Source organism: Harpia harpyja, chromosome Z (assembly GCF_026419915.1).
Source record: "Harpia harpyja isolate bHarHar1 chromosome Z, bHarHar1 primary haplotype, whole genome shotgun sequence".
NCBI lineage: Eukaryota > Metazoa > Chordata > Aves > Accipitriformes > Accipitridae > Harpia > Harpia harpyja.
This window is the reverse complement of record NC_068969.1, coordinates 24787033-24811823: the sequence shown is the minus strand read 5'-3', so window position 1 is coordinate 24811823 and position 24791 is coordinate 24787033. Positions and strand designations below refer to the sequence as shown.

General features: G+C 47.2%; 2 protein-coding genes and 1 non-coding gene across 6 annotated transcripts; 2 read left to right on the top strand and 1 right to left on the bottom strand.

Moving 5' to 3' along the window:
* The first annotated feature begins 298 nt into the window (after positions 1–298).
* RPL32 (ribosomal protein L32) lies at positions 299–2540 on the top strand. Its single transcript, XM_052776084.1, has 4 exons — positions 299–447; positions 1180–1280; positions 1522–1703; positions 2362–2540. Exons 2-4 carry the CDS (start codon positions 1185–1187, stop codon positions 2489–2491), a joined length of 408 nt encoding a protein of 135 aa, XP_052632044.1. The 5' UTR covers positions 299–447; positions 1180–1184; the 3' UTR covers positions 2492–2540.
* Positions 972–1110, top strand: LOC128137922 (small nucleolar RNA SNORA7). Its single transcript, XR_008233909.1, has one exon. It is a non-coding gene; the product is annotated as a small nucleolar RNA SNORA7 (small nucleolar RNA).
* A 213-nt stretch (positions 2541–2753) lies between the features above and the next one.
* On the bottom strand, positions 2754–24735 carry LOC128136475 (cullin-associated NEDD8-dissociated protein 1-like). Of its 4 annotated transcripts, none has more exons than XM_052776081.1 (15): positions 24539–24729; positions 21952–22095; positions 17867–18021; positions 15977–16100; positions 15071–15327; positions 14347–14452; positions 13513–13661; positions 11100–11392; positions 9600–9741; positions 6863–8368; positions 6394–6489; positions 5596–5765; positions 5314–5478; positions 4492–4599; positions 2754–4273 (listed from the first exon to the last, which is right to left on the bottom strand). In XM_052776081.1, exons 1-15 carry the CDS (start codon positions 24604–24606, stop codon positions 4046–4048), a joined length of 3711 nt encoding a protein of 1236 aa, XP_052632041.1. In that variant the 5' UTR covers positions 24607–24729; the 3' UTR covers positions 2754–4045. The 4 variants fall into 4 exon arrangements, 3 of the variants coding, with proteins under 3 accessions (XP_052632041.1, XP_052632042.1, XP_052632043.1); XM_052776082.1 differs by lacking the exon at positions 24539–24729 and adding an exon at positions 23729–23862; XM_052776083.1 differs by lacking the exon at positions 24539–24729 and adding an exon at positions 21214–21285 and having other exon boundaries at positions 21952–22089.
* Positions 24736–24791: the final 56 nt, after the last annotated feature.

Sequence of the window (24791 nt, the reverse complement as noted above, 5' to 3'; positions counted from 1 at the left end):
GCCCCGGCCGCGGCCTCGCGGCCGCCGCAGCCCCGGCCCTCGCCCGCCCTCGGTGGCCGCGCGGGCCCGGGCGGAGGGGGGCGCGGGTGCGCCGCCGCGCCGCCAGGTGGCGCCCTCCCGCCCAGCGGTACTGGCGGAAGCGGCGCCCGCCCGGGCACAGCATGGCGAAAGTGACGCCGGGCAGGTCCTGGCAGCTTAGTACCGGCGCACGTTTTCGGGGCGGGAAGCACCGATCCGTTGTCTCAGGGCGTCCCCGCCGGACAGAGCTCGCCCGGTGCCACGTCCCGGCGGTGGCCCGAGGCCCCGCGAGAGGCCGGGGCCCGCTCTGCGCAGCCGCGCCGGCGCACTGACCTGGCAGGACCGCCCGCGTATCCCATAAGCCCCCGCGCGCGGCGCCACCTCCCTCTCTCGGCGGGGCCTGCGGCGGGAGGCGCCATCCCGCACCCGGTGAGTCTCCATCCGCCCCCATCTGCCCCCCGGGGGCCGCTGGCCCGGTACGGCCGCCGCCCGCGGGCGTGCCCCCCCCCTTCCCTCCGCCGCCCGTTTTCTCCCGGGGCGTGGGGAGCCGGTGGGCCGCAGGGCCGGGGCCTCGCCGGCGGCCTCTCGGGGCCCTTCGTTCCCCGGGCCTCGGCCGCGCTCGGGGTGCCGGCGTGCGGTCGGAGGAGCGAGAGTACGAGCCAAAGTCGTCGCTTGTAGCGTTGTCGCTACAACGGGGGGGGCTGCGCCGCCGGAGGGGGTGCTGGCCGTGACCGGAGAGGCGGCTGCGGCCGGATCCGCCGGAGGTTCGCGTCAGGCGAGTCTCGGTCGCTTCTGATCTCGAAGGAGAGAACTGGCAGCGCTTTGGGTCGGTCCGTCCGTCTGCGCGGGGTTCACGGAGCTGGGAGGGCTCCGAGCTCATTAGGGCAGGAGAATAACGGGCGGGGAACGTAGTGCCTGCGAAGGCGGCCGTGGAAGCTGTCCGAGTCAGGCGTGACCTCCCAGGATCGCATCTGGAGAGCTTTCAGTGCTCTTCCAGCTTCGGAGGCGGGAGGGAGAGACGCTGCAGATGAATACCCATTCCCTCGCTAGCCTCCAGAGTGGCCAGCGAGTGGAAGATAGTCTGCTACACGTGCTGTAAGTGGAGTAACACATCGCCTTTGCGTCGGGTTTCCCCTCTCATACTGCTCCTCTTTCTCTTAGGCACCATGCCTGCCCTCAGACCTCTCGTGAAACCTAAAATCGTCAAGAAGAGGACCAAGAAGTTCATCCGCCATCAGTCCGATCGCTATGTCAAGATCAAGGTAAAAAGTCACTGGAAGTTCTTTAGGCAATGAATTCTGGGACAGTTGGGCGGCGTCGCTTTTAAGGCTGATGGTGAATGGAAGCATAAAGGGCCAGTGCTGAAGCAGCGAGCCGTGCCGTAACAGCCTGGCACGGTGGATCTTCTTGGAGCTCGGTTTTGGCTAGAGCTGTTACCTTGAGGTGGGCATTTTCAGACTGATCTTGTTTTGTAACTATTAAATATTTTCCGTGTTTCTTCAGCGCAACTGGCGTAAACCGAGAGGTATTGATAACAGAGTTCGCCGGCGGTTCAAGGGTCAGATCCTGATGCCCAACATTGGCTATGGCAGCAATAAGAAGACAAAGCACATGCTGCCCACGGGGTTCAGGAAGTTCCTGGTCCACAACGTCAAGGAGCTGGAGGTGCTCATGATGAGCAACAAGTAAGGCTGCACGACCCGTGCGCTCCCTGCCTCACGCAGTGCGGGGCACTGGGGCTGTGCACTGCCTGTTCCCTAATGGCGCTGGGTCGGGAGACGGAAGGGCAGCACAGTCGGGGTGGGACGTGGGTGGGAGACGTGGGAAGCTCTTGCTTTCAAGAGCACGAAGGTCGTCTTGGTTTCCTTAGTGCTGCAGCACCGCTGGCGGGAGGGCACAGGGGGTGTCCTGGGGCTGGCAAACTTGTATCTTTGGCAAAAATACGACATTGTAGTGGTGGTGAACAGCACTGCACCTACCTCGCTTTGGTAAAATAGCAATCAGGAGTGTGGCTTCCTATCTGTTCAGACACAAGCCTAAACCTGCTTGCAGCCCCTTCTTTCAAAACGAAGTAATAAGAGCAATAATTAACACCATTAAAAACTACGTCTTACTGACTCTTCATTTGCAAGGAAAAAAGCAGAAGGGTCAAGCTGTTGCGGAGGCGAGCTCCTGCTTCAGGCCAGAACGGGTCGGCCTTGATGAGGGCGGTGGGCAGTGCGTGGTTCAGCTCTCAGGCGGCAACACATCTGCACGCTGCTGGCAGGACAGCTCCAGAATGCTTTGCCTTGGCTGCTGCTGGCGCTGTTGGGTCGACCCTGACGCGCAGTCTGTTTCCAACAGGTCGTACTGCGCAGAGATTGCTCACAACGTGTCTTCCAAGAACCGGAAGGTAATCGTGGAGAGAGCTGCTCAGCTCGCCATCAAGATCACCAATCCTAACGCCAGACTGCGCAGCGAGGAGAATGAATAAACCGGTTTCTGCATCTGAGATGTATTTAATAATAAAGTGTAAAAGCAAACTCAGGTGGATGTTTTGAATGGCCGAAGGGAAAGGCGTTGGCTTGCTGCCTGTGTGCAGAGGGGCAACAGCTGCTGCTGGGGCTCAGCAGACAGTGGTGTGGCTCTGGTGCAGTCACTGCATGAGCCCGGCTGCCCAAGGGTGGACTCGCAGGAGTGCCCGCGCTTGTGGTAGTGATTTGCGATGTCACAGTGATAGCTAATGAATTCAGAGGTGCACACAACTTCAAGTATATTTTTATTTTTTATACCACTCAAACAATGGATGTTCTTTCACGCGGCACTATAAATATTTTTCACATCAACCACTCTCTGTCAGAAAAGGAGAAATGGAAGCTTATTACAGCTCCATGGCTACCAGAAGTGTATCACGGTGGCCTTGTTCTCTAATTTGCTGTTGCATCTCTTAAGGCTTTTTTTCCCCTATGCAAAGCAGGATTTGAGCGCAGCAGCCACTCTAGAGTGAGGTTGCAAACCACAGAAGGGGTAGTGGGGGCTGCAGGCTGCACCTCTGGCTGCTGACTTCCACCTCTCTCACTTCTGTGATGTTAAAACACTGAACACCAGCTTTCCTGCCAGTGTCTGCTGCTGTTCAGTGACCAGAGCTCAGCGCAGATCGGTGCCTTTGTGGCTGGTTGCTCAACACAAACACCGCACTGCTCCAAGGGGGAAAGATAAGCTAGAGTTAAATGCAAAGAAAAGCTTAGTGTAAGGTTTGTTACTGTAATGCAATCAAGTAATCGTCTCTTCTGGAAGACGGCTGGTTGAGGTATTTTGCAGTCAAAACTGTAAAAATGGAAGCCAAGCAGGATAGCTTTGTATCGCCCAAACACCGCAGAAACACTGAACTATCGGGGCCGTTCCATGAAGTGAAGTGAAGCGAGCCCCAGGTGGAAAACCTGGGGAGCCTGGGTAACAAACCACCCTGCAGCTCCTGCTGCTCGGCCAGCATGAGTCTCCACTTCTTGAAACGGGGCCTGCAGTTGTGATGCTCATCAGTAATTGAAGAGGTGACTTTTCATTTTTAGCCATGTTATTTAGTGAAACAATATAAATATGTTCTTCAGGCAATTTGGGGTAGAAAGTGCATGTGCAGTGGTTAAAAAAAAAACCCAAAACTTTTCAACTATTTTTCTTTGTCCTGCAGTAAGGAAATATTTCAGAAAGTACTTTCCATTTTTCATGGAACCATGCTCAATTTCGATTGCTTTGTATGCCCCTTAAAAAGCTGCTGAAAAATTAGAATACTCGTCTTCCGACCCTCCCTGCCCCCCAAGGACACATCTCCCTTATCTCACGTATCTTGTTACACCTCAGCAAGGTGTCTGCTGCTTGCAAGCGCAGCTGGAACCAGCCATTTTCTCCTGTCGGTGCCCAGTGACTTGCAAGCGGCTGCTGCACTAGAGACCAGCTCGATGACATTCTCCCTTGGCCCGTCTGCAGCATCTCCGTTTGGTTAATGCATTGCGAGGGCAGGAAGGTGGCGGAGTAAACAGGCAGATTTTACTTAGCTCATGTCCATCGCCTCTGAGGTGGGTAGGGAAGCAGAATCTTTCTGAATGCTCTCAAAAAGTGACGCCATTTCAGGATTGGATCTGATCTGAGATGAAAACTCAGCCATCACTGGACTTTTCTCTACTTCAGGGATGGTCAGGAGAGCAGCTACTGCTCTCATGGCAGATCGCTTCAGTTCATCCTGCTTCTCAAACTCCTGCTTCACAGAACCGGCTTTTACCTACAAATCCAGAGCACCATTTTTAGTTGGCATTTAGGAAAGAGAGTGCAGGCACAAAGAATCAGACACGCCAGCAGAGGCGGAGATGAGCAGATGATTTTCTAGCCAGCGGAGTGTGGGGAGCGGGCAGCTCAGCAGCAGCGACAGGGGCGGCTAACAGCAGAGGTGGCTTTGTGGCAGAACCCACCCTGAGTGGGTCACACTCTGCCTGATCTTACCTTTGTGGAGCAAGTTGCCCGGAGTGGCTCAATCAGTCGCTCAAGCCGCTGCAGCACGGCGTTGGGACAGAGTGTGGACAGCCGAGCCAACATTATGAAAGTCAGCATCTAGACAAAGGAGGAAAGATAAAACAGGCATTGCTTCGCTGCACTCTCTGACCCCCCCGGCTTGGAGCGTGGATCCTCTCTGCCAAAGCCCGTCTGGTCGTTCTCCCTGGGGCGTCATGCTGTATCCACACAGTGGAGAGTTTCTTTGCACTTGCGCAAGGGGTTTTGGGAAGAGCTTTGGTCGTACTGGAAATGCACCCACTGGCAGCCAACCTGTCCCAGGTGCGCGTGGTGTGCTGTAAAGGGCTGACAGCCTTTGAGAGAAACGGCAACGTTCAGCCCAGAGATTGTGCCATTGCTGCACCCACAACTCAGTGGAGGTAAATCAAGTAATAGTATGAAAAGCATGTAGCGCTTCCTATTAAGCTGTGAGGCCATCAACAATGACAATGCTGATTTTTTTTAATACAGTGTCACTGGCCCCACTGAGCAAGTGACAATCTAAGTTTAAAGGCAGAAGGAACTTATTTTAGACTTTGGTAAATTTCCTATAAACCCAGCTACACCTGGGTTGCATTTTCAAGGCTGCCACAGTCAAATTAGAGCTAGACAATGTCAGGTGAAAGTCTGCAGCAGCCGCAGAGAACAGGAAACGGCATGGCAGGGGCACTCGGTGCTGTGCTGACACACCAGCTCAGTTCAAGCCCAAGGCCCCAGAGAACGAGTAACATCAGTGATGTCACCACCCTCCAGCAGTTAAGGCACAGCTTCTACCCGAATGTCATAGTGATCCTTCAGTCCATCCTCCACATGGTTCAGGTACTCATAGATATCCAGTCGGTCGAGGCAGCTCTCCAGCAGTGTATACATGCATTCAAAAGCAGCTTTCCTCACGTCAAGGCCATCATCCACTGTGTGCTTGAATGGCCCCATTTCTACCTTAAACAAGAAAAAAAAAATACAGCTGTCACCTAACAGACAGGGTGACAGCTTCATCTCAGCTTAACAGGCACTGAGCCACTGCCGTATTGCACCCAAGCTGAGCTAATGACATACCTCCCGGATGAGTTCCTTTCTGACCTTCGTTTCATTATACAGGCTGGGGAGAACTGCGTTTAGTAAATCTCGGATTAAAGAAGGTTTGTTGTGAGCAGCAGAATTAAACATGGCTAAAGCCACACGTCGAACATTCAGGTCTGGATCCTGAAGAGTTTTTAAGAAGTCACCTGTGGGATAAGAACACACAGTCAGTCCTGCTGCAGTGTTTTAGAAGTATTTTAAAAGTATATCACAGTGTATTTCAAGAAGCCTGGTTATGAAAGCACCTACGGTAAAATAACTCTAGGGGCAGAAACATGACTTTCCTGCATTTGGGCATAAAAACAAACCAGATGATTCTAGCTACCTCATCCTAAAGTCAAATCATAAGCTTTGGTATTCAACAAAGTTGGGGTTTCTTTTTTTCTTACTTGGATCTCATCTGCTCAGACTTCTCTGAAACAGAAGGCCCAGTTTTATACAACAGACATGAGATGTAGGGTCCCCAGATGTAAGACCCTTTTAATGTAGGTTATATTTTCCAAGATCCTTGTCATGAGATGCCTGAATCGTAAGTTTAAACACTGAAGGAACTTATGCTCCCTAAAAAACTGTCACCAATAGAAAATGGCCAAGAGCAAGGCGTCAGAGAATTTAACAAGGACTCAGGTGACAGTGTTGCTCTTTAATCCCAAAAGCAGAGACAGATAAAAACTGGATTAGATGAGGTTCGCATAGGTGTGAAAAATCCCCAAGCTGCTAACGACACCTAACATCTCATGTTCCCAGCTCACATTGCTGTTTGTGCTAGCCTACCTATACAGCCTTTCAGGAGAGCATCAATAGGCTGAGGCTGGTCTGCAATTGTGAATTTGATTGCAGTTACCACTGTGCTCCGGGCATGTGGAGAGCCTGCAATGAAGATGGAAAGAAAAAACAGTGAAAGGTCAAGAGATAAAATCACTGCTGTAACTTTGTAGTACCCATTCTGCTCTCGGTCACGTTACATGCTCATTGAAGAGGTACGAGAACAGATTTGTCTTAACAACCTCCTTGTTTAAATCCCACTCCCGCACAATCTCTATGTGCGGTCTCTGTTCCCAACACCCTCCTGCCCCCTGTGCCAATCAGTGCTCTTCTGATCCCTCCTTGCAGAGATCCCTCGTGTTTCCTTCTCACCTCTGCAGGCTGGCTTTGCCCCCTGTTGTTCCCACCAGCAGTTTACAAGAGGACTTTCCAGCAAAAGAAGGCATTTTCCCACTCTCACCATTGCCCTTGCCATTACCTGACGACAGCTGTTTTTTCAGCCGAGGCAGCAGCTCAGAAGGATTCACCAAAGTCAGCTTCCCCAAGCATTCAGCCACCACATTGCGCGTCCCTTCCTCTGTGCACTCACAGTGCTTGAAAAGCAGAGCCCAAATATCCTCCACGTAAGGTTTGAGGCCGTCGGCTGGGGAGGAGCTGATGACTTCTTTCAGAGAGTGCAGCAGGAGGTACTGTCTCTTTGGCTGGCTTCCGATCTCTTTCAGCATGAAGGGAAGATACTCCTTAAGATTCCCAACACTGATGTTCCCCAACGCATAGGAAGCAGCAGATTTCACCTCTTCGCTGGGGGAAGTGAATGCTTCCAGGATGATGGTTTTGAGCTCTCTCTGAGCACTGAGGTTTGTGGTGCGACCCATCTCTGCCAGTGAAAGGAAAGCTAGCACTTTAACAGCAGAGCTGGACTTGGGGTTTTTTACATCCTGGATAAACTGGTTCACCATCGCAGGGGCTTCCTTTGGGCAGGCTGAGGAAAGGGCTGCCACGGACTTTGCGACAGAGTAATACGCCTGTTTGTGTAATGTCACTGATGCCCCAGCTGAACCTGAGGAGTAAATAGGTGCGGTCAGCTGCTTCATCAGCTCCGAGTAACCCATGGTGGCCGTCTTTGTCAGAACCAGAGCCTGGAAGAAGTCTATGATGGCGTTCAGCGCCCCTCCTTGAAGCAAAGGCGAGTGGACAAGCTGAAAGATTTCAGCAAGAACTGAACCGCTGATCTTAGAAATGCAGGATGGATAAACCTTAGCCAAAGTAGTAAGGAACATGGTAGCCACCTGGGAAACATGCATGTCATTCTCAGTAATTAAAGCGGGGACCTCTGTTAGGACAGACTCTATCATGGCAGGCTTCAGGCTGTCACTGTAGTTCTTCACCAGGATGTCCAGAGCAGTCAGAGTGCTCAGTTTCAAGGCACGTTGATTCTTTCTCAAGAAGGAAGCTAGAATGGGGAAACCTTCCCCTAAAATGGGTCTCAAATCTATTTTAAGTGGAGAACTAGCAATTAAGGTTAATGCTTTGACTGTTGTCAATCTAGTGATTTCATTTTTGAGCCTCTCCAGAAATATCTTCAAGGTTGGCTGGAGATCAGTGCTTAAATGGTCTCCCAGATTGTAAATAATTTGTCCCATGCAGGAGATAGCACGCTCTTTCACCTCCTGGTCGATGTCAGCTGCCTTCAGTCGCTTCAGAGTACCAGCGAAAAGGTCCTTCACATAGGGCTTGGCATCAAAAGTGCAAGATCTGTCCAAAGGCCTGATAACTTTCACAAGTTGCTGAGTAACCAGCAGAGCTTCTGAAGTGATCTTATAAAAGGGGTCTCCAATACAGGTCACAACAGGAGGTAACAGACTTTTGATATGAGGATGAAATACCTCTGGCTGGTGGTTGCAAAGAAGAACATGAAGGAAAGACAGAGTATCAATCCTCATGTTGGAGGAGCTGGATTTATCAGCCAAGGAGAAAACAATACCTGTGCAAAGAGACAAGAATGACTGCTGTCTTATTGCATCAAGTGGTTTTTATCACACCCTCCTCCCCATCAAAGAAGGACACAACTGGAATCGGTTTTCTTTCTTTCCTGTCCCCACCCAAAAGATACATGCCATTAGAGAGAGAGCTGCTCTCCTTGCTGTCTTTCTGCTTCCCAGTAAGCGGCAATTCAGACAGAACTGGTCTTTGTAGCCGTCCTGGATGGCTGGCTACAAAAACTTCTTAAAAACTTAATTTGAAAAGTCATCCCGGGCTAAGATGAGAAGGGATGGTTAGTCAAGTGTGAATAAGTATGACAAAATGGCATGAAATTAAGACTGGGAAAGCCTAGTCTCAACAACAGGCACTTCAGGCAGCAGGAATGGCCCTTCATGAGTTTTTCCTTCATTCCTCTGTCAGAAGTCTTAAAAACAAAACAAAACAAATCAAAACCAAACCAGGGGCTCTATGTTTATCTAGTTTTACAGCTTCTGTTAGTATTGTTTGGAACATAACTGTGGACCATTAAGGATGGACTGCCTTTGCAGAAAGGAGGTACTTCCAAGTCCAATTTCTGTGGCACATATTTATGTTTCCCAGAAGACTTAATGAGAAATATTTACAACAATTGCTACCCCTGAAGTCATGCCTGACTCTTGGTTTGAATGATTTTTTCCAATCTATTAATTCGTAAGAGCCCCAGGGAAAATCACGGGAGACTTTTTTTATATTTACTATACAGTCATGCCAAAATCAAAGACAGGACCTTAGCTTTATGGCCTTTCAGCAGTGGGATGTTTCATGAGCCTATAGGCAGAAAGGCTCAGAGAAAAATGTGGCAGTGCAAATTAGCTACTCAGTCAGTACAAATAATTTTTTAAAATGCCACTGCATTTTGTAAAAGAAAACGTCACTCCTGTTACTGATCTCAGCAGGGTAACAGCATAATTCCAGCTAGTTTCAAAGGAGGCTGGAATAGGCCATCCTAAAAGCACCTCTTCAGGGGACTGTGGAAATGAACTTGATGTTCTTATCCTGGCTTTTGGTGGTAGACAGAAGCCAGAATTGATCTGGGAGCACATCAGCACGGAGCAGAACTTGATGTGTATGTCCTGATGCTGAACACAGCAATATACAGGAATAATACTGGAACATGCAGGCAAGGAGTGTATGTATTAGGAATGGATTGAGCCAACCCTGCTCCTTCACCCACAGACCACGGAGAAGTTTACCAGGGACGAGTGCAGGGATGTGATCTGCCAGGCAACCGGGAAGAACATTGGCCAGTTCTGTCAGGAGGCTGAAACATCCCTGTCTTGATTTGATGCTCTTTTCTTTGAGCTGTTTGTGCAAGGCCTTGACAATCTTGGGGACCTGCAGTTTGGAAAAGACGACCAGAAAGAAACACATCAGTCATCCCAGATCCCAGGGCACAGAGCTATGCTACCAAAGCAGCCTGCTCAGCTGAGCCAGAGGCAGTAACAGCACAGCAAGAGAACTAACAGGGGACAGCAAGAAACAGTGCACCTGTTCACCAGAGGAGAACAGACTTGGGATAGATTACAAGACAGTGCACGTGAAGAAAAGATACATGAACAGAAGAGTGGGAGGGGATGTTATTCTTCTTTTCCATATTCTGCAAACAGACTCCTAAGCAGCCCTTCCTGAAGTTGGCGTTATCCCCTAACACAGAAGCTTAAAGAAACACAACAAAATGATCAGACCGGGACACAATGCTAAAGGAGCTTAGAGTTTTATGATTCCTTCCTGGTCTGCTGTTTAAGGATCTAGCCCCATCACTATACTTAAACTTGGACACCCTGCCAGTGTTTCAGTGAAATCAAAAAACAAATCACAGGGCTGAGGTGCAAGTTATTTAAATAAATATCTCATACATATAAGATGATTAATCAGTGATGTAACTACATTTTGGCATGGATTTTAAACCTCTTGCTTCCGGGACTCACCAGTCAGTAGTAGCATCAGCCAGAAAAAGCTGCTCTCACAGTCATGCTATTCTATAACAACATGGTTATTTCCAACGTTTCTTTTGTCTTCTTCTGAAATGGCATGCATGGACCACCGCGTTAGCAAGGATCCTGGGCTAGGCAGAGTCCTGATCAGCATGTGTGGCTAAATTATTCTGACTGTAATTACTCCAGCATATTTCCGAATTAAAGCAGTGCGTCAGAAAAATTGCTTCCACTATTGTTTGTTTGATCAGCAGTAATGTCCAGACCGTGTGCAGAACCACAGCAAGCTACCCTGGAAGCCACTGGCTGTTCTCCCACAACAAACCGAGTTGCATGCTCTCTTACGCCTACTGACCAGATCCAAACCTTACTGAGCTTCCAATGGCTTACACGATTTATTCGGTGAGTTTCCTGAGCAGCAGCTGGAGTAACTGTAAGGCAACAGACTGACACTTCACCCAAAGGCTAACCTGTCTCATATGCAGTCTGCAAACACATGTCAGAGGCTAGTGGAGGCGGGCAATGCAGGTTATACCTCAGTGCTCCTGCACTGGCTCAGCGCTCTCTCCCCAGTAATGGCGGGAGACAAACAGTAAACGGTCAGCCCTCAGGATTTGGTCCCCTCTGGTTGCATGCCCAAGGGCTCCTGCAGCTAGCTATGTTCTCAGGCTTAACTACTAGGCATATTCATCGGTGGCATGGTACCTACTGCTCTTCATTGCTTTCTGATTTAATCCAGCCCGGCATCTTCTCACCCACCTGGTTCTGAAGCATTGTCAGGGGAACGTCATCTTTGCCAGAGGCGTCTGAAGCATGCAGCCAGCTCTGAATGGGCAGCGTTTGCTTCAGCAAGGAGATATAAGCGCTGAAGATGTCAGCTTTGACATTTTCCTCCCTCTCTTTGAATCTGCTTATCAAGACTGGGGAGAGGGTTTTGTAGAAGTCCTGCAGGAGATCATGCCTGCTGCTGACAATGGCCTCCAGGCACTTTGCTGCAGACCTGCGGACTTTCCAGCTGATGTCATCATCGTCGCTGTACTCATCATCGCTTTCTGGAAAGAAGACAAGGGAAAACAAGGTGCACCATTATGAGAAAACTGGAGCTAGAGGATCACTTGATTCTCAGAGCTTCCCTCTCCAGCTGACCAGACAAACAGATGCCAATAACTCACACATATCTGGGAACAAGAAATTGTCCAGAATAGCCTGTCCCTGCAGACATTATTACCAGCCAGGCTGCCCTGTGTCAGATTCTTCTGCTCCAAGTAAGAGCTGATGGAGAATAAACCTTAATGTTACTACCCTTACTGGCCACTTCAGCTCAGGCATCAAGGCTTTTGTTTTGAAGGGAGAATGAAGTTGCCAGATTTTAAAGCCAGAAATATGTAAATATTTGTCTTAGCAATTCCTGAATGGCACAAAACAGTGTAACAATTTACTATGTTATTGGCAGAACATTTAACATATTCTCCAGGAAGCCAGCCAGGATCTTACCCCAATTAGTATGAAAGTAAACAAAAATGCCTGTCTTCCAAGGAACTTGTTCTAACTTTTGCTCTTAGCTGCCATACTATACTCAGCTATAAATAGAGACATTATGAAATGTTGTCTGTAGCTAACATTAAAGTACCCCTTCTACCTGACCAAGGCTCCACATCCACCTCAAAGTAAACATGATTCAGAAAATAAATGAAAGGCCTCTTTTGAAGACAGTATCAGATTGCTTTCACTGATGACTAAGATGTTTTTAGTGGTGGACCAAGATGTTTTTAATGGTGGCACTTTTAAGTGTTCAGGACTATAGCTTTGCTCTCTTTTGCTACAAAGTAGCAAAAAATAACTAACTTATAGTAAAAATGTAATTGTGTGGCTACTAGGTTTGTAGGCTGAGTTAAGTTGCCCTGAAACTGTTACATTAAAATTTCAGGCTTTCATTTAAAATAGCAGTTAAGCATTTACCTCTTCCTGCAAAAAAAAAAAAGCAACCAGCCTCGCAAAGGGGGGCTCAAGTGCAGAAGTACAGGCTCAGCAGCCTCTGGGTGACTGCAAAGATGAGCTTTGGCTGGCTGTTGTGCTCAGGAACAGTATGTATGTGTGGAAAACAGCCTTGTAGACAGAGAGATAAGAGGAAGCAACACAGAAACCGAGAAAAAGCTGCAGCCTGACAAAGCAGCATGGTTCTGACGTACCCGGGCAGGGGTGCTGGCTGCCACAGCCTGGAATTGCTGCTTGCTTGCCTGACCTCCCCTGTGACCAGGGCAAACATGAGTTTGTCCAGTCTTGTAAATAAGTGAGACCACATCAAAGATTTCTGATTCCTCTTCTAACCAGAGTAAGCTACAAATGCTGGCTAGCTGCCTGGTTAAAAAATGTAACACTGCATAACACCCCAGTAGATGCAGTAAGAGGGTAACAAACTGCAATTTCTAGATCTGCCTGTAACATCTTTCTTTTCAAGAAATCCCATTTTGTCAGGACCCCAAAAGGAGCCATCTCTCTGACACAAGTCTAAGCCTACTAGAGCTAAACTATGAGGACAGACAGGAATCCGTGTTACAGCTGCATTCAAACACTTGGTGCCACCACCTGAAGTTTGGACAGGGCAGAAAGCAGGCAAGAACAACAGCGTTCACACCTCCCCTTGAACAACCCATGCGTATCAAGTCAACTGCTTGCAGCAGGGGTCCGAGGTCTGCCTGGCAGGCTGCAAGCAGCACCGGCACCTTTGGGAGCACAAGGGAGCGTTTCCAACAATCAGGATGGCAGAGCAGCTGCTCCTCAGGATTTCCAGGCATTATGCCTGGGTGCTTGCTGGATGTGCTCTAAGAAACTCCTGCAGTCAACGGGCACAGGAAAAACAGTGCTTCCTTGGTCTAGCTCCCCACTAAGCTAGTTCAGAGTTCAAGTTTCAGTGTTTTCACTGCCACCTAAGGCAGGCAGAGATCTGAGGACCTTTTCAGAAAAAAATAAAACTAACAAACTCAGAATTACTGCTGGAACTTCGCATATACAGCTATGTTATTACCATTGGTAATTTAAAATAACCCATTTAGAAGAACTGAAAAGATTGAAGCAGATCTGGAAAGTAACATCACAGAGGGTGAGAAAGCAGGAAGGGGAGAAATGTTAACCCAGTGTTCTGCTGAGCACAGTCATCCTCACAAGTAGGCACCTTGCTCTTCATCCTCCCCATTTTCAGTTTCCATCATCTCTTCCTCTTCCTCGTCCTCATTATCATAGTTGTAGTTCGGGTCAAAGGTGATGTACTTCAAACATAACCCCATCACATTAGGGATGTGAGGGTCAATTTCCTTTGGGCACCTATCATGACAAATAAAAATCCTAATAGTTAATAAGTTAAAGACTAAGCTATTTTAAATATCCAAATAATATAATTAATCTCAAAAGAATCCCCAAATGCTTCACAGACTATATGAACGTTTTGTTAACATCAGTTAAACCAGAGCTGCTCCTTCCTGCTGTGCACGAAGCAAGACCACATTCCCCTGGGGAGGATGCAATGATTTCTATAGGGGAAAAAAATAAATAAATTGCCTTCACCACCTAGTTGAATCCTCCCTTCATGGGAGAAAACCTCAGCAGCTCTGTTGGGCTCCTTTTCCAAGACAAGCAGTAAACGTCTGATTAAACAACAGGAGAGCTGCAGCTCAGCAGCTCTTCTGCCTGAGCCCCCTTCCTGCCTCCCACTCCCTCCACACACCCGGAGCAAGGCAGTTCCCTCTTGCTGAGGAATCCTCCAAGGACAAGGAAAACTCCCACTCCTGCAAAACCAATACAGAAACACACTCTCACATGTTGAGGTAAAATAGCTCATAACTCAAGCCCAACTCTGCATGTGAAAAAGAGATTTCATTTGTGAACTGTCCTTCCCAACAGGAATGCATGTAGGAAGGTACTCAACCCTTGATGCCAAACATATAGATATTTACACCAGGAGGATACTGATGCACAGGATGGTGCACCATTGTTTCTCAAGGGCACACACCTTCTCACGAAAGACTCGAAGGCCTGAAAGCAGTACTCTCTCAGCTCGTCATCTTCCACGTTACAGTACTGAACAATCAGAGGAATTATCTTCTCCAGATGTTCTCCTGGGAAAGATAAAGCAAGCAGCAGTGAAAAATCATCCCAGCCTTCACTCACCCAAGCAGCTAACAACTCAGCCACCTGCCACTTCCTTCGTGTGCCTGGCAAAGCATTCCTCCCCTGGACCACATGGGCAAGGAGCCAGCAGCCCACCAAAGACCAGCCTTGCAGAGATTTTCAGCAGACAACCCCTGCTCCCTGTCTTCAGCCCCTTGTTGGCATTTCAGTCATGGAAAGAGCTGTGATTAGAGATCTTCTAGGACCTAATCTCAGCTCTGGCAGATGTTTTAGACAAGTAATACAATACGCTGCCCTCCATTTCTCCTTTCATTTAAAGTGGGGTAAATCCACTGACCTAATTCACAGAGGTGTTAATTCAGATGAGGGAAGTGCTGCAAGACCTTGAGATGATACCACTACAGAAGGGCAGCCAGAGAGTTACTCTGGTGTCCCCTCCCTTCCAAGTGGAGATCAGAGAGCCAGGTCAGGATCACAGAGGGAATAGCAAAGCACAAGCCACTAACACGTTAGGAACAGAGCGAGCACACTTCTTTTACCACTAAAAGGAGCTGCTCTAAAATGCATGCACGTTTCCCAGCGCCATTTCAAGCTACGCATCCTACCTATGCGGTGTCCAGCCTGCCTACTGATGCCAGCGACACACTGAATGTACGTCCTGGTAGTAGAAGTAGACTCATTCTTCTTCAGCTCAGCAAGCAGATGCTCTGTGAGCTCTGAGAAGATGTTTCCGCTGCAGGTCAAGACAAGATGACCCAAGGCAATGATGGCCCTTTTACGTACTGCTAGCCTGGGGCTTGTCAGCTGGGGTAGGAGGCAGTTCAGGATGGAGGAATGGAAAGAGTAGAGTGTTCCCCCTAGTCTGCAAACAGAACAAGGCAGAAACTGAAAGTCAAAGCCTCAGAGAAAAAGCCCTCTTGCCAGCAAAAAATGTAAAAATCCTTCAGCTATGAAGACTTCACACATGTTGTGGGGAGGGAGAGGAAAAGGGTGGGTTTGGCATTTTGGTCTGAACACTGACTTTTTCTGTAAAACACAGGGAGAATTTGTTTGTTTCTGTCATGGAGGAGTTTGATTTTGACTGTGTCCTTCTGGATGACCTGGAGGTTTGTCAATAATTTCCTGCATGCAGCTGACATATGACACCGTCACTCTGACTTATGTTACAAAAGAAAGAGGCAGCCAGCAAAAAAAAGTATGTGTGATCAGCTCACAGGGCTAAAATAAACTTCCCTGCTTGGCTCTCTCCCTCCCTCCATTTGTTTGAAACTCAGCCTCTGTGGGATCCATCACCAATGTTACTGCTATTCCCAAGCACAGAAAGGCTCAGCATGTCATCTCTCATCCCTGCTGGGGAATCTGCTCTGCTGAGATATTCCCCAGTGGCAGCCAACCCAAATCCTTTATTTTTAAGTCCTTGTAGTAGGATTAGGGAAATACAGAAATCAAAAGCAAACACATACATGCAGCCCCCTGCTGGACATAGCTGCCAGAAGGAAATCCTTTGGTACCTGCTCAGCATATCTGACAAGATGTCAAGGGCCTCCAGCTGCACAGATACATCCTCCTGCTTGCCAATGGCTCCTGTCAGCTGGGCTGTGATCTTTTTGCACACATTTGCTGTCATGGTGGAGCCTGCAAGAGAGAGATTTTTCCCCACTGTCAGTTAAAAAGAAGTCTTTTTACTGCTAAGAACCATTCAATCCCTCCTACATTAAAAAAAGAAATCACCACTGGGAGACCTAACCAGAAGAGCAGTCAACTAGCTTTTGTCTGAGATGGTGGCTATACACTGCAAACAGTGAAGTATCTCCCCCTGCAGTATGATGCTTTAACTATTTGGAAGAAGCTTCTCTTCTCAGAGAGTGTCTTTTACCCTAAAATGCTCTGGCTGTCTCACAGGCAGCTCCCAAGCCCATGCAATGCAGGGAGTAGAGCTGTGTGGGAAGTTTCTGGCATGTTTTTTCCTGTTTTTCCCTTGAAAATGTTCAGTTTCAACAAATCGAGGTTTTCTCGATAGGAAGAACAGTCCTGACAGAAACTGTTTCTCAGCTCCATAGTGAAATTTAAGGGTAGAACTAGATAAATCTGTCTCAAAATAATATATAACCCAGGTTCAAGAACATGTTGAGATTACAACTGCAGTCTAGAACCTCAATCTCCTACAGTCCAGAACAATGTCTAGATACCAGTTTAGTCTTCATGCTGGGCTGTGCCTGTCCCAACACTGATTTTTGTTGTGGGTTTTTTCCCAGTTGGTTCAGTGCAAAGCATAAGCAGCTTCAAATTCCACAAAACTTTAAAAGGAAGGGACAACTGCTTCCCTTGCCATTCTGAACAGCCTCCATGATGCAACAGAGACAAAGGAGAAGTGGAACATCCTAGGAGCATCATTAACTGCTGTACAACACTGAGAAAGGAGCCTGCTTCAGGCACACACTGTTTCTTGGACTATTATTTCAAACCTTCCCTTTGCTCCAGACAGCACCACAGCAACAGCAACCACACGGAGTGGGGCTTAGGGTGAAGAAAGCACAGGGGCAGATGTCCAACCTCTCCATTTTGCAGCAAACCCACACTGCTTTTGCTGCCTTCTGCCCACACAGTGTCAATCCCAACCCTTAAGGAGATGACTTATCTGTTGCTACCCTAAAACAGTTTCAGTTCATGTGAAGTACGCTAAATAAAGAATTCTGAAAGGATGGCTCACAAGAGCTTAAGATTTTGCAGAAATTGAGAGAGGCGTTCAGCAAGTATTTGCATACTAATTCTAGCTCTCCTCCCAACCTAAAATCCAGCAGCCTGGCAGCACTGCCACAGCCGCCTGCCATGAAAGCACAACAGATACATGAGATGGCTGCAGAGGAAACTTAAATCTCTGGGAGCCTCAGGTATCTCCTGAATAGCTGCTGCATTTTGGGGTTACATAGTTCCCAAAGCAGGAGAAGCAGCCAGGGTAGCTGTGGCAGTCAGAAGACGCGGTCCAGCCAGGCTGCAAACAGGAGGTGGTGCAGTGCTTGCACCCCTGAGATCACACAGGGTAGTGGCATTGCTGACATGGAGACCAACAGCGCTGCCAGACTGCCCGAACAGCAGTATCTTGGCACACACTGAATGCTTTAAGATTGCCGTGAACAGCAGTGGATTTCTCCAAGAAGTCAGATGCAGTTTCAGACTTAAGTATCCTCAGGGTGACCAGCTTAAGTTTTCATTTCATCCCATCTTTGATCACATTGGTGTCTCAGGTTCTACTATGTCTCCTCCTTATTTCATTAGTTGTCCTCTAGCAGGTGAATAAGAAATCTATAACTTTTAGGCTCTGAACTACACATTTTCTTCTGTGTCCCAAAGGCTGTGATTCCCTATTGCCTCAGTCTGACAAACAGGGACAGACATTTTACCTGTAGAAGCTGGTGGCAGTTCAGAGATGACTGTTTTCAGTCCAATGCTGGAGATATCCCGCAGCTGTTCCTTGTCTGATAACATGTTTGTACACAGCGTATCCACAATGGTTTCCACTTGGTACTCCTTCACTTTGCCAACCAGAGGGCCCAGGCTGTGGAATGAGAAGCCAGTCAGAATGAAGAGGAAGAGGGATGCCTTCCACCATCAAAAGGGATGCTCAGGCTCACTCCTCCTCAAAGGCAGCTCAGCCTCAAGTGCAAATACTACCAAACATCAGTATCGAGTACCGATATCCTGCAGCACATGTTGTGTCCCCAGATTTACGTACCCTGCATTGTTGCCTCAGTTAACTCTATATCAGACTTCAGTGGATTTTAGATCAGATTTGTAGGAGGACATTTCACATCAACTACTGCAAACATGAGGCCAGTTAAGATCTTACTGGAAGGAGCAGCTCAGAAATTACGAGGTGATGAACTTCAATCAAAGCAACCATGTTACACAGAGTAATGGTAAAATCTACAGTCAGGTTTTGCAAAAAAACCAAAACCAACCCAACCATCAAAAAATGACTTTCAGGAGGAAATGCCAAATGGATTTTCACAAGCAATTAGCTACCTATTGCCCTCTGCCCTCTGTGTGAAAACCTCTACTTAAGCCAAGGCTCAAAATTACAACAGAGGAAAGACTGCTCCCTTTCCCCTGCACTTTTTTTTAACTATTATTATTAGAAAAACTTTCTGTTAACAACCTGTGTTTCCTGCTGGTAAGTTTGTATTCAAATTTGTGCATAGAGTGTTTGTCAGCATTTGTTTGCAACTATTTATTTTTGTATCTTTACAAGGTCACTAGCTAAAATGTAAAGTATTAACTGTATTTCAGCAAGTCACATGTTATGGCTTTCCTTCCCTAACCAGCTGCACTTAACTCTTCGAATTAAGCTAATGAATTCAAAATGCATTTGTTTCCCATGAATATTCTGTATCCCTTACTAAGAAATTGCTGTTTCACAGACAGCAAATCTGGTTGCTAGAATTTTCATGAGAAGCAAACACTGATGAGCGGAAACATCATACTGCATAGAAAATTCCATCTTCTTGTTTTAGTGAACATCCACAGAAAATTCTTTGAGCCCAATTTCAGTCCTAACAACACGTCACTCTTCTACAGGTTGAGTAGAGCTTGCCCACGGCTCCATGACCCACCAGTGGCGGAGATCCATGCCCAAGCCCCTGTGGCTACGCCACCTCTTTCTCTCCCACTGAATGGTCTGCCCAGGTGAAGAACTGGGGCCCTAGCTTGCAGACTAACACCACCAGGTAATTCTTCATGCCCAAATCTAGAAATTACTTTGGAAGGATTTGGGCCTGAACAGAGACTCCTGACAGATGCTACAGGTACTTTTCTATTTCCCTGAGTCGATACCACCTTGCAGAGAAGCAGCTACTTGCTGTAGCAGCGATGTGGCTGTGCTCCAATTTCTGTGCCAGGTACAAAATGTTAGTCACTGCTTCCTTGTTCCCTTTCTTGTGTGGACTAGTCAAAACTGAATGATTTGAACTGAATAATATAGATCTTTTACTTTTGGCTCAAAAAACAGTATGGGAATTGAACAGCTCCCTGTGATTCATGTGCAGCACAACTATTTTTCTAAACAGGGTTCTAGAGTTTTAAAAATACCATCATGCCGCTGTTCCAGAGCAAAAATATATTTAAATAACCAGTTCCTGAAGGTTTCACAGTTCTTTTTTTCCCTCTCTCAGCAGGCTGTCTACATAGCCAGGTGAAAACAGAAAATGGAGTGAAGGAAAGGACTAATCTGCCTTTTTGGAGTTTTGTTTTTTCTTTTTTCTACATGTTATACAGAAAAGAGGGACTAGAGGTTTTGCTCTGTATGCTGCATAATGCTAGGGCATAGCCACTGATCCCTGGGGACTATCGTCACTGCTACATGTCCATACAGCTCAAAAGGAAGGCTACCAGTTGCCGATGGAGTACAAAAAGAGACAGAGACACATGTAGGGCTTTCAGCATACTCTTTTTTCACTGACATTTACACACAGGAGAGGTTCTGCTCCTGACAGTCAGTGGTAAAAGTCCCTGACTTCAGTGGGAGCTGAACAGGACTGTCAAAACATTGGCCTTAATGACTTATATTTCCTTAAGAGCTTGTATGAGAAGACATGGTGCTAGCACTCTAGAATGTTTATTGCTGAACACAGTTTATAAAATTATTGTACAAAAGTGCATTTTCTGTCTTCTTTTTCTCTCTTCCTTTCGGCATAGCTTCAGTAATGCAAACTGTATGGAACACCTATGCACAGGTAGTTGTCTCCCTGCTGGCACACCACAATTACCCCAACAGCATGCTTAACAAACACTATAAGCGCAACGTTTCCCAGAGTACACAAAGCAAATTCACACGCAGCCTGTTCTATATAAGGCTATTCCTAAATTCAACAATGGGGACAATAATAGCTGTTTAGAGTCTGAGTAGCTACTCTGAAATACAAGAATTAGAAAAGAAATACTAAATAAGATGACTTTGTGCAAGCGCAAGTAGTGTTCAATCTTACACCTCAACATGCAGAAAAGAACCGATGGTTATCCGTATTTTACAGGCAGGGACACTGAGGCACAGAGAAGCTAAGGAACTCATCTAAATTGAAAAAAAAAAAAAAAATCACAGATCCAGGAACAGGGCAAGTTTTTATGTAGATTTCAAATTTGTGATTTTTTTGGGTGTGAAGTGTGATTTCAGCATTCCTCTGAAGAAATAAGATCATAGTTTTAGATGATAAAATCAACTGCAAGACCTCGCAGCAGTTTCCTAACTCACTCCTGAATCATGATATGGGCTGCACAAATCCACACTTGGGCCTAATCCAACTGCCAGTGTCCTTCAGACTGTCACATTTCTCCTTCTTAGAGAACCTTGCCAACTGACTGGACGTGAACTGTTACAGGTACCTCCTTAAGTATGAAAAGGAAATACTACCGGTTCCATTTTGAGGCCTTCTCATTATCACATTCTGGATGAATTAGAGACTGCAGTGAGTATGCACTTATTGCTAATGCAACCATAGATAAACAGCCAAAGAAATTTGTACTCTGTTCAGTGCTCAGAAATTTTGGTTAAAAAACAGAATAAACAAACCCAAAGCAGGCAGAGACAGGAACAGGGCCAGAAAAAGTCAGGACAATGGGAATCAAAAAGAAAGGGCCAAAGGTCACAGGGAAAGTACAGGGATAGAGGCAATATATGGTTAAAAAGAAGGGAGTATGAATAAGATCCACAGTAGGAAAAAATAGAGGAACCCAAAGTTGTCTTTAAATGGCCCACCTTTCTGGAGCCCTGTGCGTGAACTGACCCATTCAATTTCATTTCTAGAATGAACACTCCCATTTAGACAGGCTGGGGGAAAGAGACAGGAAAGAACATGTCAGCAGTAGGACCACTTCATCAGATGATTCAGTAATAAAGGAACCTTCTGCCTTTTTCATTTGGATTAAAAAAAATAATGGAACTGAAAGGTAAAGCAACAGCACAGGCTACACTTGGGAGTCAAAGCTGGGAAAAAAACCAAGTACATTATAAACTTTAATGAAAATGCCCTCAACAAGCAGGATTAGGACCTGAAATTCAAATGCCATTTTTGAAGGGCTATACATGTTTAGTACCATCTCTGTCAAAGACAGGACCACTGGGAAATTCAGCACTGGATTTCAAAGCCCGAGAAAGGAGAGGAACTTGATGACCAAAATTTTAAACTGGGCTTCTCTCTGAAGAAATAAAATCTTAGGCATGCTACTTTTAATATGGTAAGACTCATAATATAAACACTGAGCTACTTCCAAAATCACCTATTGTTTCTACAAAGATATCTGTATGCTCACCCTTTCTGAGTATCAACACAGAAAGAAACTGCTGTGCCTGGCATGAGAGGGAAAGCCCCTACAAAGGAAGGTTTGAGTAAGGTGCCAATGCTGCATGGCCAGGCTCTACTCTAACGCACTCTCTGCGGTCTGTGGCAGCTTTATTATTGCCAGGGAATATGGTAATTATGGCCGAGGCTCTCACCACTTGACAGCAAGGTTCTGTACTTCCCCATTTTTGTCCTCCAGCAATTTCAAAAGCATTTTCACAACTTTCTTCTCGCTGTCTTCATCTAGTTTTATTGAATCTTTCTGCAGTTCCATCATCAGGTCATTGGTGGCCATAAACCTGAAAGAACATACAGCAAAAGTGGATTGGCTGATATACAGACACAAATGCACTTCCTTCACATCACTCTGGACAATGAAACTTGACGATTAGTGCTTGTATGAAAACACACTTTCAAAGAGTGACTTACAACCCTTTACACTCTCCTGAAAAATAAGGTACAAAGAATTATTACTATCTTACGAATGGAAAACTCAGATAGAGGTAGCTGGTGAAAAGGCTTTAGCTAAGGAATCTGTGAAAATGAGAAATACATGTTTTCTCCTCTGCTTAAAATACGTAACAGGTATGGGGTAAACTAAAACTCTAAAATTGGCATCCAGCTTGCGTATTTTTTCCTCAGTTGCTAAATCAAGATGGTTAACTATGCTAGAAAAAATCACAGTGGGGTTTTTTTTGTGCCAATTGCTCCGTCTAGGAAAACCAGTCTAGGGTCTAAGAATGCACCTGGCTCTGTTTTCTCTGTCTTATTTAGCACTGATAGTATGATCCCACACAAGGAAAAGCCCTAGCAAGCTAAAAAATGAAAAATAAAGTCATGACTCCAGACAAACTATACCTCAGAAGTTCCCTAGGCTATATTTAGATTGCTATGAGCAAAACCAAGCAAGTATTTACCATTCCAGCGTAGAAGGAAAAACAAACTCCAGCTGACTGTTAGTCAACATAATTTTCTAACAGGGACAATGTCAAGACAGATATTGAGAAGTTCTGGAAAGTATCTATTTTCCTGGGACCAGGAAACATAAAAGGTGCTAGTATAGATGTCTGAGGTTCTGAGAAACATAGGTGTGGTTATCACATATTAGCTGCTTTCTAATGTTAGCCCCAGCACAGGGATGGATGTCTAAAAGGAACCACAGAGAAGCTCTTCCCTCTCATTTACCAAATGACACCTCCATTTTAAATTAGGCTGTGATGTAATTCATTCAGCATGTAAGAGTCCTCATGCACCAGGGCAACATTTGTGTCTTCAATCTGCAAGACCGTTCTTGAGTAGCAACTAGGTACGTCTGGAACGAGGGAGTGCTGTAGTGTTAGACAGCCAGCCTGAAATCCAAAATGAGAAAAATAGAGGGACTCTGCCCTATAATGTTAACAACACGCAATCTATTTTTGATTCCGCAAGAGCTATTAAGCTGCACTTGCAGTTCAATGTCTGCATAGAACAAGCATGACCAATTACGGCCACAGGCTGAGCAGAGTCTTCTGCGGCAACACATCCAGCTGTCGACTCGCTACCTGCTGCCATCCTGCCGACAGGACTTCAGAAACTGGCACACGGATCCACTTATGAGAGGGAAGCCCGTGAAACCTGCTCCTATAACTGGTCGTGCAACTGAAGACAGACAACAGGCTCAGGTTTGACCGTGTGCTGGGAGGAAATGGCCCTGGACTACCTCTGTAACATGACACATACCCTGTGTTGGGCACGTCTTGTTTGGAGTATTAACCGAATATTCTTTGAACAAACTGTTTGTGCAACTACTCCGTCACCGACTTCTTTAAAAAGTACCTATTTTAACATCAGAAAAACATCAGCAGCCTCTGCAAAAATCGACCTACTTTTAGGATATTACTAACCCCTCTCTTCTAAAAGACCTCAAAATATCGAGTCTGGCACAAACATTACCTTCCAGGTTGATACTGAGAGAACGATATGCTCATGGGTGAAATCCTTCATACTTGTTAGTTTTAACAATTTCTTACACAGCGCCTTAAGCATCAAGCCGCTGGCCCCAACCCTAGAAAGATGTAATTTTTTTCTGCTGACATAAAGAGAATAAAAGAATCATAGTCCTGTTAGGGAGGCATATTTTCCCATTGCACAGAAATAGTTCTTAAAGCAACCTGAGCTCAGCCAATATCTGCAGCGTCCATCACCCAGGTGACACGGCTGCTCAGACTGGCATCTCTCAGCCTTTTTAATGCACTGACCATCTAACCTTCTAGTGGAAAAACAAACTAAGAAGTGTTTCAGCATTTTTGCTATGATGTTCTTCATTTGCAAAACAACTAAGAATTTAAAGTCTAGCTGTCAAGACTTTTATTCCCCCTTCCACTTTGCTCGTTCACTTCCGTTACGCAGCAATCTAGGCAAGGGAAGGGAACGTTGTTGGTTCTCTACACTCCCCCCTCAGCCAGAAGAACACAGTTGGCTTGAAATATTGTAAATAAAGCCGATTAATTCCTCCGATATAGACACATCCTGCACGCCTGCAGTTGGATTTTACCCGCCGGCAGGGTCGGGGGCACGGTGCCTGCTCCTGAGGCAGAGGGTCCCCCCCAGCGGGAAGGGACCCGCGAAGGGACCCGCCCAGTGGGAAGCCCCCCGCCCGTGCAGCCCCCCCCCGGGCCACAAGGCGCCGTCCCCGGGTGGCTGCCGCCCGCAGGGCCGTTCCCGTCCCGCCCCGCGCCGCGCCGGGGGCGGCGGGCCCCGCACCTGAAGTCCTTGTCGGTGGAGGTCATCTTCTCCAGCAGGCTGGAGATGTGGTAGGAGACGCTGGCCATGGTGGCGGCGCGGGGGCTGCGCGGGAAGATGGCGGCGGGCGCAGGGGCCGGGGTCGCGCCGCCGCCGCCGCCGCTCGTCCGCCCGCTCCCCTCAGTGCCGCCGCCGCCGGCCGGGCGCCCCCCCGAGGCGGCGGGCCGGGACCGAGGGCGGCGGCCTCGAGGGGCCGCCGCCGGCCGGGCGCGGG

Bases quoted from the DNA above. Each gene is read 5' to 3' on its own strand.
- LOC128136475 (XM_052776081.1), bottom strand. From the start codon at position 24,606: ATGGCCAGCGTCTCCTACCACATCTCCAGCCTGCTGGAGAAGATGACC. The intron at 18,022-21,951 runs GTGAGAGCCTCG...CTCATTCCACAG, and splicing joins CAGAACCTTGCTGTCAAGTG to CCTGGGCCCTCTGGTTGGCA. The intron at 4,600-5,313 runs GTAGAAGCTGTG...TCCTTTGTCTAG, and splicing joins AGGATCACTATGACATTCGG to ATGCTGACTTTCATAATGTT.
- RPL32 (XM_052776084.1), top strand. From the start codon at position 1,185: ATGCCTGCCCTCAGACCTCTCGTGAAACCTAAAATCGTCAAGAAGAGG. The intron at 1,281-1,521 runs GTAAAAAGTCAC...GTGTTTCTTCAG, and splicing joins ATCGCTATGTCAAGATCAAG to CGCAACTGGCGTAAACCGAG. The intron at 1,704-2,361 runs GTAAGGCTGCAC...TGTTTCCAACAG, and splicing joins GTGCTCATGATGAGCAACAA to GTCGTACTGCGCAGAGATTG.